At 35.9% G+C, this 17518-nt stretch overlaps 1 protein-coding gene across 1 annotated transcript in view; it reads right to left on the reverse strand.

Moving 5' to 3' along the window:
* The window catches only part of DNAJC1 (DnaJ heat shock protein family (Hsp40) member C1), a 195943-nt gene that overhangs the window by 26866 nt on the left and 151559 nt on the right, over positions 1 to 17518 (reverse strand). Inside the window, exon 9 of the mRNA XM_019665145.1 lies at positions 7311 to 7430. Within this exon, the coding sequence (XP_019520690.1) occupies positions 7311 to 7430 (120 nt within the window). The remainder of the gene's footprint in view (positions 1 to 7310; positions 7431 to 17518) is intronic.

A 17518-nucleotide genomic window follows, 5' to 3' on the forward strand; every position in this document is an offset into this window, starting at 1 on the left:
AGGACTCTTCTCAGAACCCTGTTGTCAATTCAACTCCTTCAGTTTCTAACCTCTTTCTCTGCTTTTGTTTTTCTCATAGCACTTGTAACTATCTACAGTTTTTCTTTGACTCCATTCATTTAGGTTCTTTCCATCATGCTTCTCCACCATCCCTTAGGGCAATGTCTTTGCCTTCATGGCTGCAGTTTAGTTGCAGCAAAATTTGTATTCCAGTCAATGGACGGGAAAAGTAAGAGGCTCCTGTGAACACACGTTACTTCAATTACGTTCCTCTGAAAAGAAATTAGTAACCTAGCTGTAGCAGAGCTTGGGGGGGCTTGCGAGTGCAGTGTTACTGGGCAATTACATGCCTGGCTACATACCCATTACTAAGTGAGGGAAGGACATATTTTGGTAGCCAACGTGCCACTGTCTTTCACAATTTGTTGATTTAAAAAATTAAAAAACCTTCTGTAAATACATATAACGTTTAAAATATGAAAAGCCATTATGTACGATCTCATGTAAATATGATCTGGTGAATACTTCTCACCGTAGAGACAAGTAATGTGCTGTGATCACACTTCTTGCGTCACTCAAAGGAGAATGTTCTCACTATTGAATTCTTTTGCTCTATCACTCCACTTTTTAGTACACTTAAATTTGGACTATGCCTTTGTTTGTATGGTTTTCTGTTCGTGGAGTTTCCAGTTGCCTTCCCCTCCCCACTTATATATATATAAATGTTCCCAAGTTCTCAGCCATACTATCTAGTCTATAAAATCTCCCTTTCTCCCAGGGTTGCTCTCCCAGCCTTTCCTTCTCCTCCTCTGACGTGGACTTATGGTGCTCCTGGCCTGCTGTGTCACTGTGGGGGTCTTGGGTTTATGTTCATTGGGCTGGCTCTAGGATCCCTTGGGTTCCAGGTCTTCCTCTTTTTTGATTTATTCCTCTTTTTTGCTGGAGTAGAATCTCAGGAAACTTTCCGTGAAAGACAAGAGTCCTTCCCCACTTATTTACGTCACACTTGGTCTGTGCTTGATTCAGAATCATTTCCCCTCAGAGCTCTGAGGGCATTGTTCTCTTCTCTCTCAGAATCTACTGTTGCTAAGCAATCTAATTTGCCTAACTCTGGAGGTTTCTTCTCTCTAGAAGCTTTAAAGATCTATGTAGTCTCAGTGTCCATACATTTTCCCAGGATCTTTTCCATGTATCCTATTTGATTTTGGAAGGAACTTAGAAATTGGTTTCAGGTGGAAAATGTCATTGTATTATTTATTGAGTAATGTTCCTGCATCTGTTTTTTCTCTCTCTCTCACTGGAATTCTTAAATCAGATTTTGACCTCTTGAACTAATTCCCTGTATGCCTTATCTTTTCTGTACCATTTCAAAATTACTTGTCTTTTCATTCTGCTCTATAGGAAATTTTCCTGATGATAACTTTCAATCATTCTACTTCATTTTAGGAGGACCTTTTGGTGTCCATAAAGGGAAACTATATAACTGCTTAATCTGTCCATTGGTCTTGTTAGAGTTTTGCTGTATATTTTATGATTTCTGGCTCAGAGGTTAATTGATTTGCCTTCCATGTCACCATATCTATCTCAGTATTGCGTAAAATTACATATAGGACAGGATAAAGATATCCAACTAATAAAACACTAAAAATTCTATAATATTCTTACATATATAAATGCAAAAATCCTAAATAAATCATTAACCAATCAAGCCCAGCTGTTTATTAAAAGAATAATATTATATGACCAAGTAAAGTTTATCTTGGAAATATAAAGAAGGGACCTTGATAATATATTCATCTTCCCTAGGTCGTGAGAAAAATTTTATGAACATGTCAGGAGATGTTATAAAAAACCTTTGGTAGTATTTCACACCTATTCCTGAACACAATTGTAATAAATTAGAATTGGAAAAAAATGAATAAAATATCCTTAGCATAATATTTCTTATATTAATGACTAATATTAAAATGGCCAAACATTAGGTTTTCTTATTAGGATATTGAGTAAAAGTCTATACTAATTACTATTACTGTAATATAACATTTCTCTGGAATTGCTAGCTAATGCAATCAAATAAGATAACAAAATAAGACATAAAGAAAATGGCAAAGTATTATTTGCAGAAGATAGGATTGTCTAACCTAAAATTCTAGTGAATTAACACAAATTATATTTGAAATAAGACTAATAAGTAAGGAGGCAAGTTGCAAAAATCAGTGCTATAGCACTTTTCACTTATTTGAGGAAATGATAAAAAACAAAAAAATAACTTTCAGTGTTTATATGATTATGAAGAAATGGCCTGTCTTATACACTACCAGTGGCATTGTAGTATATGGTTATAAGCTATCTGGGGGCAAGCTTTAGTGACATCAAAGGTTCTAAAAACATCCATGTTCTTGAACCAAGTAGCTCTAACTTTTAGGAATACAAGGTAAGAAAACAGATATAAGTGGAAAAATGAATACCGCCCCCCCCAACCCCAAAACAAAGACATCCCAGTAAAACAGCAAAAAAGGAAGCAATTTAAATAACAGGATGCTCCTAAATTGTATCAAGACAACACGTAGTATATATGTAAGTGTTTGGGGAAGCGATGTGCATCTTATCGTCATGGAGAGAAGCTCGTGTTTCATAGCAATGTAAAGAGGTCAGCATACAGATTAATAGTTAAAATTATGTACAGTTGTAATGCTTCTATAGGAAGGCTAAACTCTAGTATGATATATAGCAAAATGTTTATGGAAGTCATTTTTTATTGTGGTTGATTAGAAAAAATTTTTTACTTGAGTGTAATTTTTAAAGTTTCCTTTTTTTTTTTTGCTGATAGTTTTACCAACAAAGTTCTAATGATAAGGCTCTAGACACATTTAAAGTGTTTTTCATACACACAGCAATAAAACAGCATTAAATAGTGATAAGAACACATTAGATGAGGACTAAAAATATCTGGTGTTGTCCCACTCCACTAGTAGCTGTGTCACCTTGAACAAAAAAACAACAACAGCAGTTTACTCAACTGAAAAACGGGAGTAAATAATGGTGGCCTAATCTACCGTACAATGATGTTGTGAAGATCAAGTAAAATGATGTGTATTTAAATGTTTTGAAAAATGTAAAATATTATGAAAATGATGGAATAATCAATATTACCACTTAAATCAGGTAAACATAAAAAATGTCAGTTTGCTCTCTTAACTTATTTTGGCAATGTTACTCTCATATAGTGAATATATTGTTTACAATCCAGTCCTATGTGTGATTTTGCTCAATGCTGAGATACATATGGTGACATGAAGGCAAATCTATAATCCTCTGGCCCAGAAATCATATAATATACAGCAAAACTCTAACCAGAGCAAATGGCTAGATGAAGCAGTTACGTGGTCTACCAATGGACACTGAAAGCTCCTACTACCTCAACATAACGCTCTGCCTTCTCTTTCCTACAAACAGCAATCAAGTCACCTGAAATTCTTACACCTGTCATTCATAAATTGGGGTAAGAACCTGAAGGCTACTATTAAAACACAAGTGTGTGTGTGTTAACATATTAAATTATTATTTTCTATTAATATAATGAAAATTGCTTATTAGACTAGCTATGACTCATCTAGCAAGAAGACTGGAACAAAGGAACCATTCCCTTCTAAAATTTAAATATCCTCAAAGGTCCTGTGGCTGAGAAGGTGAGGGAAGGGAGAGAGGCAGCACGAGATTGGGCTCGGATCAGGAGATCCGCTATGGCAGGAAGCCTGCTTAAGAGCGTAGTGAGGATGAAGACGTCCTTGTCATCTTTCCAACTGGCGCAGGACTAGCCTGACTCTAAAAGTAATAGCAATAATATATTTGCCCAAATAATTACTCTCTATTTAGTTCACTGATAAACCATCAAGATTATTTTCTATTGAAAACCACATATTTTTGAAACAACTGCCATAACAATATATCAATTCCCCCAAAGACGCATCTCCTTTATCTCCTAGTTGCAGCTATATAAAATAAAATTGAGAATTTTATTATTTTCCTTCCCATATGGGGATGCTTATTCAACTCCACGCCTCTTAACTCTCACTGTGGCACTAAGCTAATTATAAAAGTCTGTTTAAATCTATCCACCTGTCTTTTGTTTTGTTGCCTACCTGGGCCTTTTCCAAAGCGGGCAGAAAATCTCCAATCAGTCTGTTATCACAACCAGAACATAAGAGATTAGTGACCACGGAGAGAAGCAGAGTCAGTTTACATCCTTTCAGGCTAGAGAATGATACCACTTCACAAGCAAGAAATCTGAGGCTCCCTGACCTTAATGTAGAAAACCTGCAGCTAATAATCACATTAAAGTTGGTCTTACATGCCAGTTTTTGTTTCCTCTGTTGTTTGTTACAATTTGAGTGTCCTTTGTGGTTATCCAAATTATTTGCTGAAAGGCATATATTAACATTTAAAACATTTACTCTATGGTAAAGTAAGTCTTATCGTTTAGGCATCTCTGAGTTAAATTATACTTTGTATTAATTTTTTGCAAAGCTAATAACATTGCTTGTATTTATCCAGAGTGGAATTTAGCAATTTAACTCATTAATTATGACAATGAATACACTGAAAAACTCCTTTCTTAACTGAGGAATAAATGGATTTTTCACTGTATCTGCCAACCTAAATCAAGAATATAAAGACCCCACCATGGCCACACTCTCACCCCTCCCCGCAAAGGTCAGTTATTTCTCAAAGGGAAGAGAACTAAGCCCGAAGCTAAAATTTAGCAAGGAAAACGGGTCAAAGAACAGATGTACAGAGCTGGGAGAACTGATACAGGTGACCAGGTCGATATGCAGAGGTCCAATCACAGCAAACTGAACTTGATTTCTTTTTCATAATCAAATACTTAATGAAAACAAATCTAACACCATAAGCCAAAAAGTAGTGTAAGTGCTCTTCTAAAGTGTGGTTAACTTTCACTTAACATTCTAGTAAAAGAACTGTATTGGCTGAACCCATTCCAGCTGCTTCAATGTAATTTACTGCGTGTTCACTAAAATGAGTTATCTATAAGTCTTCAGACACCTGTTCTCTTTTAGAGAGAGTAATTTACGTGTGTGTGTGTGTGTGTGTGTGTGTGTGTGTGTGTGTGTGTGTTGGGTTGTCGCAAAAGTCATGACGTCTTTTACCTGATGTTTTTCGTTGCAAAAATGCGTCATGACTTTTCCGACAACCCAATAGTTACTGAAATGAAATGTGCAGGCCAGCTCTGGAGGTGACGCTCACTGAATGAAAATACAGTGAGTCTATATACATGTATACTGCCATAGAAGAAAAGTTACAATGGCATTTTTGGTGTCAAAAAAGTTTAGGTATACTAAATATTGATTTCCAAGGTACTGTTGGTATTATGAAAATAGAACTAATACTCAGAGGAGTAAAAAAAAAAATGTCATGCTTGCTACTTCCATGATAAGAGGAAAAAATATCTGTTACAGACATAGAATTAGTCTTCTCTTCAATTCTGGGAAAGAGAAGCTCGATGGCAGTTTTCTGGGGGAAAAAATGGAAACATATGGAATGAATTTGCAAAAGTTTGAAAAGATGTCTTTGCCTACACAAGGCTGTACTAAGACTACTCTTGTAAATTATGCGTAGATTTTCTAGATCTATGATACTAACTAGCCATCTTAAGGCTATGTTGATTACATCATGTATATTCTTAGCATTTAAATTTTCATCTCTATCCTCTTAAAATATAGATTAAAAATTTAGCCGGATTTTAATAACAAATGTAAAATGTTGCTCTATTCAGTTTCTACCTGCCTTTGCCGTTATTAACTGTAAGGTCTCAGGAATAATTTTTTAAAAGTTAAAGGCAGCACTGTCCTCAAAGGAGACACTAAATTATGAACTATTATTTCTCATTAGGCTATTGAACTAAAAATTTGGGGGCCCTATTAAACCAATGGTTGTTTTATAACTTGCTAAAAGTTATTTTAATTTTTGTTAATCATTATATTAACAGTGTGTAGTTGTAGAATTAGAAGGCCACAGTACTTAAAAACATATCCTTATAGTTCTTTTCCAGTTGCCTAAGATAATTGGTCTCCTCATGAAACATCACAAAAAAAACCAAAAAACAAAACAAAGTTACAAAATTCAGGAGCTATTTTTCCAAGGGATCAAACTTTAACTAAAGCCAAAATAAGGCACAAATCTTATAAAAATTCAAATACTAGTCTCCTAAGTATAGTTTTTAAAAGACCTATATATTAAAAACATTCATATATATGATTTTAAAATTCTCAAAGCAGTTCCTATTAAAAAAAATTGTAAATTTGTTTCTAAATTAAAAAGTGGAAGTTTACTATGAAAAATAACTTACAGCATTTTATGTAACAAGTTTTTTTTGGTAGTTGTGCTTATTAATCATTTTTCAGAGTTTTAAAATTGCACATTATCAAGAAAGACCCAAAGGTATACTAACAGAATTGGGGAGGAGATTTGAATCTTTGCTTTCAGTAACTCCTTAAATATTTTAAATCTATAGGATTTATTTAAAGTAAATTCAGTAAAGTATTTATTTAGTAAAGAATATTTACTGTCACTTACGAAAATAAAGACCATACTGATGAAAATAAAGATTTATCTCAATTTCAAGTAAATATTTACTGAGTAGTACATGTCAGGTGCTATGGTAGGTGCTTTTTGTAAGATTCTCCGCCCAAAATTTCCTAAATAAAAGCACCCAAAACATTAAATCTAAAACTTTTAGGTAAACACTTTGTTCTGTAAATGTTAGGTATGGCTAGTCATTTTGTGTGTGTGTGTGTGTGTGTGTGTGTGTGTGTGTGTGTGTGTGTAGATGGTAGATATCATCCTTGAAATAAAAACAAACGTTATAGGAATAGTGCTCATTTAATTAATGCAAACCACCTGTCTAAATACCTATAGCAGTCTGTGTAATTTAATGTTAAAAAGATCCAGCTGAAATATAACTTCTCTAATTCTGATCAGTCTGAGAACTATATTTTCCCACAGCTAAAGGGGTCACTCTAAACACGAAAACTAGCATTGTTTTTCTGTGATTAGGTTACAGTAGCTTAAGTCTCTAAACACTAGAATTCCTCAAACAGCTGTTAATTGTGGACCAGGGGACTGGCTGACATCTGCTTCTTGCTTATTTCGTTAATGGTTCACTTCCAGGTCCTAAAAGGATTGTTGCCTTTCTCCAAAGATAATGTCAGAGGCATCTATTTCTGCCTTCTACATAGTTGGCTTGTTCTGGTTTGTCACTCTCCATACAATGCAAATCTGAGTGAACTCACATCTGTCACCGATCGACCCAATTCGTGGGCAATCTTTTCCCATCGACCTGGGGTCCCTCCTGGGAACTTAACCATACTTCTTGTCAGCTGGCTGAGGTCCTCTTCTGACCATTCAGGTGCCTGCAAAACATTAAAGGGGGGGGGGGGAAAGATACTTTAGAGAATGTTTGCTAATAAATTTAATAAGCTTGTGAAATAAGCTATTGGCACTATGTTTTCTGCAAAAACAATACTATTACAATGTATCTGATAGAGGTTTGAGTTGCATATTTAACATTAGAATACAAAGTTCCAGCAGCCTTTTAAAATTTCCTATATATACCAAATAAGCAGAAATATTGCAAAGCCAGGCTTTTGAACACACATAAAAAAAAAAAAAAGGCAAGTCAGTTTTGCATTAAAGTGAGAAACCATCCTCAAAGCCTATGAGATGCACTGTGTCATTTCTGCTCACAAATGCCTCATTTGCGGTATAAAAGGTCTTAACAGTTTGAAGAAAAATTGTTTTTTTCCTTTAAGGTATAAACATAAATGAAAATATGAACAAGTAAATGTGCTGATTTAGAATCAGAACTGAGACAAAGATATATTTTGTTCCTTCTACATAACAATATTTAATTCTAAAAATCATGTATTTTTAGGAAGTTTAATTTATCAAATGCTAGCATTTTTTAAAACTCGGGAATAGAAATAAAATTAGAAACTCATGAGACCAACACTTAAACCATCAAGTCCATGCAAAATATTTCATTGTTGAGAAGGTAAATAGCTTCTGATCAAATTATTAAATTGAGTAATAAAATACCTGAAATATTACAAAATCTTTTTTTGCAAAGGCAAGAATTCTAAGAGCAAGCACATTCTCTGCATTTTATTCACCACCCACTCACTACCTGGTCAAACCCAAAGCTGAACAAAGCAAAAGAAACTATGGTCAAGTAGCAAACAACCATGTTACAATTATTCTAACGTTACATTTTAGCACTAAACTATTCCCTACCAGAGGCAGTAACAACTCTGGTATTAAACAATACTCTAGGAGTCAGTAGAGAGAAGGAGGAAGCCCACCTTATTTTCCTTTAATTAAAAAAAAAAAAAGAAAGAAAAAAAAGAAGGAAACCTTTGAGACAAATACCTTTTCTAATCACCATTTCCGATAATGAACAGGCATACATCAGGCCGTTTGCATTACAGAACCATCAGCAGAGAACAACAGTCAGAGGTGAGTGACCCCAGGGACTATCTCCACAGCTACAGCAAAGCTTCTCCCTGACACTAATCCTCCCTGTCATTCTCCCACTGTGCTCTGACCACACTGACATCCGCCTGCCTCACTGCAAGCTTAACGGGGCCCTTCCTGACTTTTTACTGTCTCCCCCAATCAATGGTTCAAGCGTGCTCTTTTCACCATGTCCAAATGGCAGCTTCACTCATAATCAAAGTGCACTGCCCCTGTTAAAGGGCTTTCCGAAAGGCTCTGCCATTTGCATTCATTTGCAAAGCAAACTACTTTTATTCACTTTGTTCTGCTATCAAGAATGTTCCCTGAAGCAGATAAATTGGCATAAATACAACCTGCCACTTAAGAATCAGTAAATAATAGCCAATAGTAGGGAGGATTTTATCAATCATTCTATTTTGTATCCACTAAAAGCTGAAAGCCTCAAACATATTCATCAGTACAACCCCTAGGAACCATGCATAAATTCACTTCTTTAAAAAGGTAGCCTACATTGGGTATGGTTGAAATTTCTTTGATATTTAATGAATATCAGGAATCTAATTCTCCATATCGGGTAATTAAACAATTTACACTGACGGGGTTTTTTTTTTCCCGTTCTTTTTGTTTTCACTTTGGTTAGGGGGAAAAGTATTACCCAGATATTATTTAGAGGGACATAACTGGGTTTTCAAGGAAAGGAGATTTTTATTGCTAAAACGCTGAAACTTAAATAACTACACATCAGTTGGTTTCAGAAATGCTAAAGAGCTCAGAAGAATTTAAATATCAGCTTATAGTACAGTCACACCAAAAAGAGCATTAAGTTGACATTACAGAGCTATAGTATTCAAACTACATATCAATGCAATTTCACACTAAATCAAATCATCTTATTTCTACATTAATTAAGACACACATTTTTGGAACAAACAAAATTGTCTTAAATGTCAATAATAGAAAGCCAATGTTTCATAGTCAAAAGCTCTTTAAAATACTGTTTATTTTTAATAGGCTTTCCAAATAGCTGCATAGATGAACAATGGGCATTAAAAAATCAGTCTGATTTTAATTCCTTTTTAATAAGATGAGTCGAAAAGCACAGTGTCATTTTTTTTCCCTGGGAAGGAAAAAAATTTTATTTATTTATTTTTACTAGTTTCAGGTGTACAAAACAATGCAATAGTTCTACTTTTCACCCCTCACAAAGTGACAGCCCCCCTCCCCCAATCCACTGCCCCCCTGGGAAGGAAAAATTTTAAATAAAATATTTGGACTAATATCCTGAAAAATTATTGACTGCTATGACAGGCTTTCCTTTTAGTTTCATAGTTATTTCACGGCCGTGATTTTTATTATTAATATTAAAACTAGATCGATAATAACGAAGGCCATCATCTGAAATCTTTGAGAGAATCCTTTTAGCAATTCATTATTCTGTCTCCTACAGCTGTCAGGCACTTTGGTGAATGTGTAATTCCTCAGCAGTGGTTAGTTGTGTCTTTAGAAGCAACAGAGCCTACTGAGATAGAGCTACTACAGCAGCCATGAGGGTGGTCACGGTGTGAATGTATTCTCCTTGTTTTAATCTGGAGCCAACTGTAGCTGTGAAAGTCAAATGAATGCATAAGCATACTGCTTTGCCACTTAAAACCATGTGTGTCCAATATTACTGAGACACTGGGCCAAAAATTCATCTCTCTAGTAAAGTAATGGAAGGTACCACATGGTGTGGGGACAGCTGTTGTGACTACACAAGCATTCCAATTTTGCATCAAAAAAGCCTCACTCTGGGAATAAATCTCCATACTGAATATAAAATAAAAAGTAAGTTTTCAAATTATTCAATACTTTTATATAATGGCCCAAAAATAAAACTAAACGACCCAAAACTAAAGTTAAGAGCTGATATGAAAATTTAAATTGTATTCCCAAATAATGTCCCTTTGGGATAGATTTTTGTCAGAAAACCAGCAAAGATTTGGTGCCTTTGAATATCCTTACTATTTTTGAGGGACAGGAGTTGGAGGCTGTAGTGAAAAGCACGTATTTTTAAAGTAATCTATACACACTTTCCCTCTCTCACAGCTTTAGACCATAAAATGTTAATTACAAAGTATCTTGCAATTTGGTACTGGAAATTTATGACCAAATTAAAAGAATTTCAAATGTACTAATTATTTATTATATTTTCATACTTTAATGACAAAAGGTTCATTTCTGTCTATTAAGTAGATATTGAACCTTCCTTGTAAGCAGTTTTATTGAAATGACCTATTAATAATCATTATTTGTAATAAAGAAGTTGCAATTTTGTACTAAATTTTTAATACATTCAGCTCAACTCATTAAATTCTCAGAAATGTTACTTAGGAACATCACTAGTTCAACTATCAGATGTATATCTAATAATGTGGATGGTAATCTAATAATCTTCTACCCTCTATGTTCTATACTGATTTTACATTTTTGAAAGGTGCATTTGGCTTTCAGCTATACAATTTTCCTTTTCAATTAAAAAATTGAGCAGTTAAGTGGTCTTGACTATATATGTGGATAAATTATATGTTAAGAAAAAAAAATCAAACAACAAAAGTCAAACAAATTACTTCAAATGTCTTTTCACTTTTAGGGAGAAACTTATTTATTTTTAAAAAATTATTATTATTTTTAATTATTGGGGAGCAGTGTGTTTTTCCAGGACCGATCAGCTTGAAGTCAAGCAGTCATTTCAATCTAGCTGTGAAAGGCGCACCTCAGTGGCTCATGTGGGAATCGAACCAGCAACCTTGGTGTTATGAGTATTATGCCCTGCACTCTAACCACCTGAGCCAACCGGCCGTCCCGGGAGAAACTTATTTGAAAAGCTTGAAACTCATCCCAAACTATCGTTCTAATGTCATGATCCTTTAGCAGCAATCATTATTTTATGCTGTGTCCAGAAAGGTCTCCTCATGGTTTGGCTTCCTTAACTAAAAAGAGGTCCCCTCTGGACCAGTAATTGTAAAGTGTGGTCTTTGAGCTGGCACCAACCTGCAAACTATTACCCATCTGTGACAAAGTAAGTTCAGAAACTTAGAGAAAGGGTTAGAAACAGAACAATTTAATATTGCCGCAACAACGAATTATATAGTCAGTCAACTCCTTTTAAAGAGAATATAAGCCCGGTGGGGTACTGTCAAACTAGCATGGTGGGTCACATGAAGTGGGGGCTCCATTCTTGTTAGGCACAACAGACTACAGATTAGTCAGTAACGAACAGAAATAAACACTTTTAAAACCTAGTCTTTTTACTACAGCTCGTTTGAAAAACACTGCTCAACACAATGCTTGTGTATGACAAACTATTGGAGGGATTTTTTTTTTAATTGAGGTATAATCGACAGGCATTATATTAGTTTCAGGTGTACAACATGATTCAATATTTGTATATATTGTGAAATGATCAAAGTAAGTCTAATTAACATCTGTCATCACACAGCTACAGAATATTTTTTCTTGTGATGAGAACTTTTAAGATTTACTCTCAGCAGCTTTCTTTTCTTTTCTTTCTTTTTTTTTTTTTTGAGAGGTAGAGGAGCAAAGAAGTGTACTGAAGCGGAAGTACAGTTCTCTTATGAGAGGGGATATCCGAAACGGAGATGCCACTCTTAGCAACTTTCAAATATAAAATATAATATTAACTATAGTTGCCATTCTGTACATTACATCTCCATGACTTATTTTATAATTGTAAGTTTGTACTTTTTGACTCCCTTCATCCCTTTCACCTTTCTGCCCCTCCCACCACTAGCAACCACCAATCTGTTTTGTGGTTTTTTTTTAAAGATTCCGCATATAAGTGAGATCACACAATATTTTTCTCTGACTTATTTCACTTAGCATATTATTCCATTGTGTGTATGTGTGTGTGTGTGTGAGGGGGGGAGTGAAAGGGGGAGAGAGGAAGGGGGAGGGGGCGAGAGAGAGAGAGAGAGAGAGAGAGAGAGAGGGAGAGAGAGGGAGAGAGAGAGAGAGGTATTGACCCATTTATCCATTGAAGGATACTTAATACATTGTGGACCGGTGACGCAGATTTGCGTCTAAATATTTAAATGCCCCGTCCTCAATGTGTTGTTTCCATATCTTGGCTATTGTAAATAATGCTGCAATGAGCATGGAGGTGTATATGGCTTTTCTAGTTAGTGTGTTCATTTTCTTCAGTAAAACACCCAGAAATGGTACCACTGGATCATACAGTAGTTCTATTTTTAATTTTTTGAGAAAACTCCATACTGTTTTCCATAGTGGCTGCACCAATTTACATTCCCACCAACAGTGCATGAGGGTTCCCTTTTCTCCACATCCTTGCCAACACTTACTATTTCTTGTCTTTGTGATAATAGGCATTCTAACAGGTGTGAGTAGTATCTCACTGTGGTTTTGATTTGCATTTCCCTGATGTTTAGCGATGTTGAGCACCTTTTCACGTGCCTGTTGGTCATTTCTAAGTATTCTTTGGAAATATGTCTACTTAGGTCTTTGCCTGTTTTTATATTGGGTTATTTGGTTTTCTGCTGTTAAGCTGTATGAGTTACTTGTATATTTTTGGATATTAACCCATTAAATACATGATTTGTAATTATTTTCTCCCACTCAGTGCACTGTCTTTTCATTCTGTTGGTTTTCTTTGCTGCTTTTTAGTTTGATGTAGTACCACTTGTTTATTTTTGCTTTTGTTGCCTTTCCTTTCGGTGTGAAATCCTAAAGCTCATTTCCAAGATGGATATCAATAAGCTTACCACTTACATTTATTTCTAATAGTTTTATGGTTTCAAGTCTTATGTTCAAGTCTAGTTCATTTTGAGTTAATTTTTGTGTATGGTGTTAAGACAGTGGTCTAGTTTCATTCTTTTGCATATCGCTGTCCAATTTTCCCAACACCATTTAATGAAGAGATTCTCTTTTCCCCATGTATGAGGTATGATCAAACAATATGGAAAATATTTAAATAAAAAAATTATTACAGTAAAAGACACATTGCCATTAATCCCCCTGCAAAATATTCCCTTTCTCTTCGAACACACTTATCCCATTGTTCTTGCCACTTTCTGAAGCAGTTCTGGAAGTTGCGTTTCATGACTGTCTTTAGTTGTGCTGTCATGGCTATCTGGATGTCCTGAGGCAATTCAAAAGGCTTACCTTTGATGGTCCTTTTGACTTTGGGGAAGACCTAGAAGTCGCACGGTGCCAGATCTGGTGAATAAGGTGGATGAGGACACACTGTAATATTTTTATTTGACAGAAATTGCTGTACCAGAAGCGATGTGTGACATGGAGCCATTCCGTTGTGACCAAACAATACGGTGAATGCTGCTGCCGAGTGCCATCCAATGGAAAGGCAGGGATCTTCAATATGGGAAACAGTGCATCAAACCTTAGTAACAGTGTGGACAAGTTTCAACTTGTTCAGTGCAGTCAGTCGAGTGTGAGCTTCGGTTGAGAGAAGGTGTGTTTTACTTTTATTTTTTTTTTTTTTTTTTTTTTTTAAGCTGAGCCATCCTGCTACCTGTTGGCAGCTCAGCGGCTGCTCAGCTCGGGCTGGACTTGAACCGCTGTTGCTCAGAGCTCAAACTCTTGAGCGAGCTCTTAACCAACTGAGCCACTCGGCCGGCCCTGAGAAGGTGTGTTTTAAAATGTGCCCTAAGTCATCCTCCATCATGACAACTCTCCGAGTCACATATCGCTTCTGGTATACGGCAATTTCTGTCAAAAACATTACGGTGTGTCTTCATCCACCTTATTCACCGATCTGGCACTGTGCGACTTCTGGCTTCTCCCCAAAGTCAAAATGATTCAGGACATTGAGGCAGCCACGACAGTGCAACTAAAGATACTCACGAAAAAGGACTTCCAGAACTGCTTCAGAAAATGGCAAGAACAATGAGATAAGTGTATTCAAAGCGAGGGGGGGTATTTTGAGGGGGATTAATGGCAATGTGCTTTTTACTGTAATAATTTTTAATTTAAACATTCACTGTAGTTTTTGATCACCTCTCATATATTCTTGGTTCCTAAATTAATTGACCATATATGCATAAGTTATTTCTGGGCTCTTGAATCTATTCCATTGATCTACTGTGTTGTCGGAAAAGTCATGACGCATTTTTGCAATTTTTGCAACAGATGGCGCTAGTTCATTTTGGAAGTACTAGAGTCATTCGCATCTATATTATTGCTGTCATTTGACAGCTGACCGTTCTAGCTTCTAAAAAGAAAATTGAGCAATTTGGTTGCGTTTCGGAGATTTTACATCAAGTTGAAGATAAAAGACCAAACTGTGCATGTTTGCCATATTTTACTGTTTTACTTCCATAAAGGGAAGAATGCGCATCATGCTTGTGAAAAGTTGTGTAAAGTTTACAGTCACAATGCCCTACAAGAACGTCAGTGCCAACGATGGTTCACGAAATTCCGCACTGGTGATGTTGATCTCAACGACACTCCTCAGTCAGGGAGGCCCACCAAGGTTGATGACGACAAACTAAAGGCATTGATCGAGTCAAACTGACGTTACATGACACGAGAGATTGCAGAAACATTGAACATCCATCATTCAAGCGTTCATGACCAGCTGGGATACGTAAGCAGGCTTGATATTTGGGTTCCTCATGAACTCAAAGAAGTTCATTTGACGGCGCATATAAACATCTGCGATATGCTCATTAAACGTGAGGAAAACTATCCTTTTTTGAAGCGACTGATAACTGGTGATGAGAAATAGATTGTTTACAACAATGTGGTACATAAACGGTCTTGGTCCCGATGTGATGATCCGCTTCAAATGAGGTCGAAAGCAGACATTCATCAGAGGAAGGTTATGTTCTCAGTGTGGTGGGATTTTTTTTTCTTTTAATTATTTTTTATTATGAAATACACATTTTTTAGAATTAGTTTCAGCTGTACAACACAGTACAATAGCTATACTTTTTACCCCTCGAAGTGACAACCCCCTCCCCCAATCCGCCAAGTGTGGTGGGATTTTAAAGGTGTTGTGTTTTTCGAGCTCCTACCAAGGAACCAAACAATCAATTCAAATGTGGACTGTCGGCAATTGGACAGTTTGAACGAATCCATCATCCAGAGCTTGTTAATTGGTAAAGGAGTTGTGTTCCATCAGAACACGGGACCACACACAAGTTTGATCACCTGTCAAAAATTATTGGAGCTTGGATGGGATGTGTTGCCACACCCACCATACTCGCCTGACCTTGCGCCTTCAGACTTCCATTTGTGTCGCTCTCTTCAAAACTCCTTACGTGGTATAACGTTCAATTCAGATGAGGCTGTAAATCAGCACCTTGTTCAGTTTTTCGCCAATAAACACAGGTCCTTCTAAGAAGGAGGAATTATGAAGCTCACTGAAAGATGGCAAAAGGTTATCGAACAAAACGGGCAATATATCATTGATTGATCTTTGTTCTTTATATAAATAAATGACCTTTGAAAAGCACAGACAAATTACATCATGACTTTTCCGACAACCCTATATGTGTTTGCTTTTATGCCAATACCATACTGTTTTGATTACTATACATTTGTAATATAGTTTGAAACCAGACACCATGGTGCCTCCAGCTTTGTTCTTCTTTCTCAAGACTGCTTTGGCTTTTTGGATCATTTGTGATTCTATATAAATTTTAGAATTATAGCTCTGTAAAAAATGCCATGGAATTTTGATAAGGAATGCATTGACTCTGTAGATGGCTTTGGGTAGTTATGGACTTTTTCCATTTAAAAAAAAATTTATTGGGGTAACATTGGTTAATAGTATGGACATTTCAGTAATATTAATTCTTCCAATCATGAGCATGGAGTATCTTTCCATTTACTTGTATCTTCTTCAACTTCTTTCATCAGTATTGTACAGTTTTCAGAGTACAGTTCTTCCACCTCATTAAATTTATTCCTAGGTGTTTTATTCTTTTTGATGCTGTTGTAAATGGGACTGTTGTCTGGAGGGAATTTTTTTTTCCTTCAGTTGGTTTCCTTTAGGGCTTGTTTCCAAAGGGGCTATATATAAGGCACAGGTGGAAGAGAACCACAAGAGCCTGTGCAGTGACAGTGCTGATGGCTAAAACCTGGAAGAGAATACTCCTGCAGAGGTGGCCTTCCTATACATAACAATGAAACCAGGTGGAGGGACACAGCTGGTCCAAGATGCCCACATCCAGAACCACAGCTGGGATTGGCATCAGTTTCTAATTAAGTTTTTTCATAATTTACTACATTAGGCCAACTGTTGGGTGATATGGAGTAATGTGGGATATGATCAGAATCAGGTCTTTCATGATAGTACTAAACTCTGTAATTTTCCTGGGAGAACAATATTGTTTTTGATTTATTATTTGGGGGGAGGAGGGGCTTTCTTGATTGGGGGTCCTCGTCTGAACCATAAAACACAAAATGCTGTTTGAGTGACTTTTTTTCAATTCTCTCAAAGATGGTTTATAACTAGCATAGGAGAGAAGTTAATTCATTACACACAATAGATGTGTAGGGCATCAGGACACAATTCTCTTGTAAAACCCTCTTTGAGAAAGGCTGAGTGAGAGAGTAGTTCCAGGAGGTTTGCACAATTAAAATGTTAAATTGGTGTTCTTCAGGTTATTTTACTCATTTATTGTTTGGTGATGTGTAAGTTTTTTTTTCAATTACAGTTGATATACAATATTATATTAGTTTTAGGTGTAACACACAGTGATTAGATATTTAAATAACTTAGGAAGTGATTACCCTGATAAGTCTATTACCCCCTTAATAGCATACATAGTTATTATATTATTGATTATATATGCTGTATTTACATTCCTGTGACTGTTTCTTTTTTTTTTAAAGATTTTTATTGGGCAATTGGGGGATGGGAACAGTGCTGGGGAATTAGGGGAAGGGGAACAGACAAGTTGCTGTCCTTTTGTTCTTCAGTCTAGTTGTGGAGGACGTTGCTTCA

Source organism: Hipposideros armiger, unplaced genomic scaffold (genome assembly GCF_001890085.2).
Source record: "Hipposideros armiger isolate ML-2016 unplaced genomic scaffold, ASM189008v1 scaffold_434, whole genome shotgun sequence".
Taxonomy (NCBI): Eukaryota; Metazoa; Chordata; class Mammalia; order Chiroptera; family Hipposideridae; genus Hipposideros; species Hipposideros armiger.